Raw genomic sequence first — 4,286 nt, 5'->3', positions numbered from 1 at the left:
CCTGAGTCGATGCTGAACTGATGTCTTTATGGCACACCGCAGCAATAAATTTGAACCTGCATTGAACACGTTTATCCGCAATATTTTGGATATGCCGGGAAAGCTGTAATTGTCTTGACGACTTCATATAACTTTTTATATCTTTTCTTTGCATTTGTTTCAATACGTAAAGAAAAATCTTTTTTAGTTTGAAATATTGCATTACAGAAAATTAATTACTCAGAGCTATTTATAAAACTACGAGATTATGAAACATATGCGTGAACATAGGATCATACAATTTAATTTTTTTTTTAATTATTATTTACTGGAATACTTAAGTCGAATTTCTGTACACTAAAAATCATTGTATGTTTGTTTTGATATAGTATTATTTATCCTTTGTATATACATGTGAAAACAATATAATAATTATTACATAGCATATGTTTTTAAATAAATAACAACTTTGTAGTACGAACATGATTAGTTTCATATGTTGTAAGCCTGAACTGCATTTCTATAAACATATTTTGAACGTGGCTTTTGACGTCTTGTATGCTACATGAACGATGTGTGGAAAGAAGTACGCATGAATTACGGTGTCAAATAAATTGAAGCTTAGGCAAAAATGGAAGGACACGAAGAAGATGATTTAGAAGATTTAAATTCAACTATTTGTACACTTCCGCCAAATGTACAAAATGTAATTGAACAGGTTAGGAATGTAATAAAACTTTCAAACTGTTTACAGCTGTCACTTTAATCAGTATTTAATATATTCTTGTCAGTTATAGTCTTTTTTATTGCTTATGAGTTTTTATCTAGACTTTCCTAATAAAATGAAATCACATAAACAATCTTCATAGATTGTGGTTAATTAAATTGGAAAACTATTATTTACTGACATCCAATAGTTTTAAGATTTATTTTTATGACAGTTTGTATTATTTAGGCTTATGTATATAAAAATTTATACCTATTTTTAATCATTAGGTTCTACCTAGTACGGATCCATTGGACCAACCAAATTTTAATGTAGTAGATTACATAAATTCATTGTTCCCGACAGAACAATCTTTGTCGAACATAGATGACGTGGTGAATAATATGGAATTAAAAATACGTAATATTGACAAAGAGATCCGTTCTGTAGTAAGGGGTCAAACAAATGTAGGTCAAGATGGTAGAGCAGCATTAGAAAATGCGCAGAAGGTCATAAAACAATTATTTGTACATATCAAAGATATAAAGGATAAAGCGGAACAGTCTGAAGAAGTAGTTAAGGAAATAACAAGGGATATTAAGCAAATGGATTTTGCGAAAAGAAATCTTACTGCCTCTATAACTGCTTTAAATCATCTTCACATGCTTGTAGAGGGTGTAGATACTTTAAAGTACAGTATCTTGATTTTTATTGTAGAATATGTACTTATTATAATCGGACAAATTAAATATTATTTCACATATTTGTTTTCTCAGAGTATTAACACAAAAGAAACAATATGGGGAAATTATTTTGCCATTACAAGCTGTAATGGAAGTAATGCAACATTTTAATAGTTATATGGATATTCCTCAAGTGAAACAGTTATCTGATGAAGTATGTATATTTTAGTTGAACAAATTCATGCAAAGATGGATATACATTCTTTCTAACAAATATTTTAATTTAAAGGTACGTCAAATACATGTTGAACTAGCTCAACAAATTACAGCAGATTTTAAGCAAGCGTTTTCTGGTCAAAACCCAAAATATTTTAATCAGTTAACAGAGGGCTGTTTAGTGCTGTCCATATTAGATCCAAAAGTCAAGTATGTATAATTACAATGTTATATTGTATGAAAAAAGTTCTTAGGTGACTATAATATTTCATCTTTTTTCATAAGGAAGGATTTGCTTACATGGTTTGTGGGTATACAATTGCAAGAATATGCCCATCTGTTTGATGAGAATCAAGACTTTGCATGGTTGGATAAAATCGATCGGCGATATGCATGGATAAAAAAGCATTTACTTGACTTCGAATCAAAATTTGGGACAATCTTTCCACAAGATTGGGAAATTTCAGAACGAATCGCTGTACAATTTTGTCATGTTACACGAGAAAATCTGACAAAATTAATGCATAAAAGACGTTCTGAGATAGATGTGAAATTATTACTGAATGCAATTCAACGAACTAGTAACTTTGAATCGTTATTAGCAAAACGATTTAGCGGCATTACTTTGGAAAGTTCTGAAACAACAAACAAAAAAAGTACTGCTAGTACAGATACTACAGATAAAGTTCCAGGCAATCCTTTCGAAGAAAATGAGCAGGTAACGTATTTTTGATACATTCTGTAAAATAAATTTACATACAACATTTATAATCATGCACTTACACATTAGGTACATAATGAAAAACCAAAACCATCGCCGTTTTCCAATCTCATTGGAACCTGTTTCGAACCATATTTAAGTATTTATATAGAAAGTTTAGATCGTAATTTATCAGATTTAATGGAAAAATTTGTATCGGATTCTAAAACACAACCACCAGGTGCTAGAGAATTTGATGGTATTGAGGGACCCAGTAGTGTCCTATCCTCATGTGCAGATTTGTTTGTATTTTATAAAAAATGCATGTTGCAATGTACACAACTTAGTACAGGTGCAATAATGTTGAGTTTGTCTGAAACCTTTCAAAAATATTTACGTGAATATGCTCTTAAAATACTTCAAAATAATTTACCTAAGTAAGTACAATACATAATGTGAATATCATTCAAAATTATTACTTTATGAAGTTTAATTCTGTCTAATCTACTGTAGAATTGGAGGTAGTGTAGGACTTGCCACGAGTATGAGTAGTATAACCCGTGACTTCAGAGATCTCTCAACATCTGGTTTTATACAAAATTTTCAAAGTTTTTTAAAAGAAGGCGAAAGTACTAGATTCAGTAAAGAAGAGCAGTCACGTATATGCTGGTAAATATTTATTACTGAATGTCAGTAACGAAACAAATAAAATACATTATCTGTATATACATTACAGCATATTAACAACAGCTGAATACTGCTTAGAAACAACACAGCAATTAGAAGAAAAATTACGTGAAAAAACAGATAAATGTTATGCTGAAAAAATTAATTTATCTCAAGAGCAAGACATTTTTCACAAGTATTTATTTTATATTACATATTGCATTTGTTAATGTTCTTTTCATTCAAAATGAGATAATTTTTTTCAGTGTTATATCAAACTGTATTCAATTACTGGTTCAAGACCTAGAATCGGCATGTGAATCTGCATTAACTGCAATGACAAAGGTATTCAAATTTGAAATTTTCTTAGTTTATTATAAAATATGCGATATATGTCTGTTAATTCAGGTTCAATGGAGTGCCATTGAAGTTGTTGGAGATCAAAGCAATTATGTTAATACCATTGTGGCACATCTTCGACAAACGATACCTACTATTAGAGATAGATTATCTTCTTGCAGAAAATATTTTACACAACTCTGTGTAAAATTTGCAAGGTAATGTGCATTTCTGTTCAATTATATATAAACATATTAATGATCTCACTTCTTTGCAGCTCATTTATAGTAAAGTTAGTACAACAATTATATAAATGCAAACCTTTAAATACTGTGGGTGCTGAACAATTATTGTTAGATGTACACATGTTAAAAACTGCTCTCTTGGATCTTCCATTAACTGGTTATCAAATTGTAAGGAAGGCACCAGCGACGTATACTAAGGTAAAGTTTTTTTTATTAATAATATACTTATATCAATATTAATACACTTTTTATGTTATGAATAGGTAGTAGTAAAAGGCATGGCAAGTGTTGAAATGATTCTCAAAATCGTAATGTCTCCAATTGAATCTCCAAAAGATTTTGTAAAACAATGTAGAATGCGTTTACCGGATCTCCAGGCGCCAGAGTTTCAAAAAATTTTAGATATGAAAGTAAATATCTAATTCTATCTTCTAACAGTTATAACTTTTAAGTAACGTATCATAACTATAAATAATTTATAGGGTTTAAAGAAAACAGAACAAGTCCTATTATTGGAACAGTTTAAGCAACCTGAAAATGTGACAATCTCCCATGACACCAAAAGTCATATTGTTCAAGATAGTCCAGAACACGAGGCTGGACGAATAAAAAGACTAGAAAAACTAATAAAGAAAAGAATATGAACATTTTTCATAGTAAAACTGATATTACATTGTATATACTGAATTGAAATATACCTATATAAAATATAAATAATTTTTAAGTACTGTACATCTAAATATTCAAGTACC

At 29.6% G+C, this 4,286-nt stretch overlaps 1 protein-coding gene across 1 annotated transcript; it reads left to right on the top strand.

Annotated features, from left to right (window-relative positions):
- The first annotated feature begins 289 nt into the window (after window positions 1–289).
- Window positions 290–4,261, top strand: Vps53 (vacuolar protein sorting 53). The gene is made up of 13 exons (XM_031983193.2): window positions 290–697; window positions 976–1,376; window positions 1,462–1,582; window positions 1,658–1,794; window positions 1,870–2,302; window positions 2,375–2,721; window positions 2,798–2,953; window positions 3,021–3,146; window positions 3,217–3,295; window positions 3,359–3,507; window positions 3,567–3,732; window positions 3,798–3,944; window positions 4,017–4,261. Exons 1-13 carry the CDS (start codon window positions 611–613, stop codon window positions 4,176–4,178), a joined length of 2,511 nt encoding a protein of 836 aa, XP_031839053.1. The 5' UTR covers window positions 290–610; the 3' UTR covers window positions 4,179–4,261.
- The last annotated feature ends 25 nt before the right edge of the window (window positions 4,262–4,286 follow it).

Source organism: Nomia melanderi, chromosome 10 (assembly GCF_051020985.1).
Source record: "Nomia melanderi isolate GNS246 chromosome 10, iyNomMela1, whole genome shotgun sequence".
Lineage (NCBI taxonomy): Eukaryota > Metazoa > Arthropoda > Insecta > Hymenoptera > Halictidae > Nomia > Nomia melanderi.
This window is presented reverse-complemented; position numbering and strand designations above follow the sequence as displayed.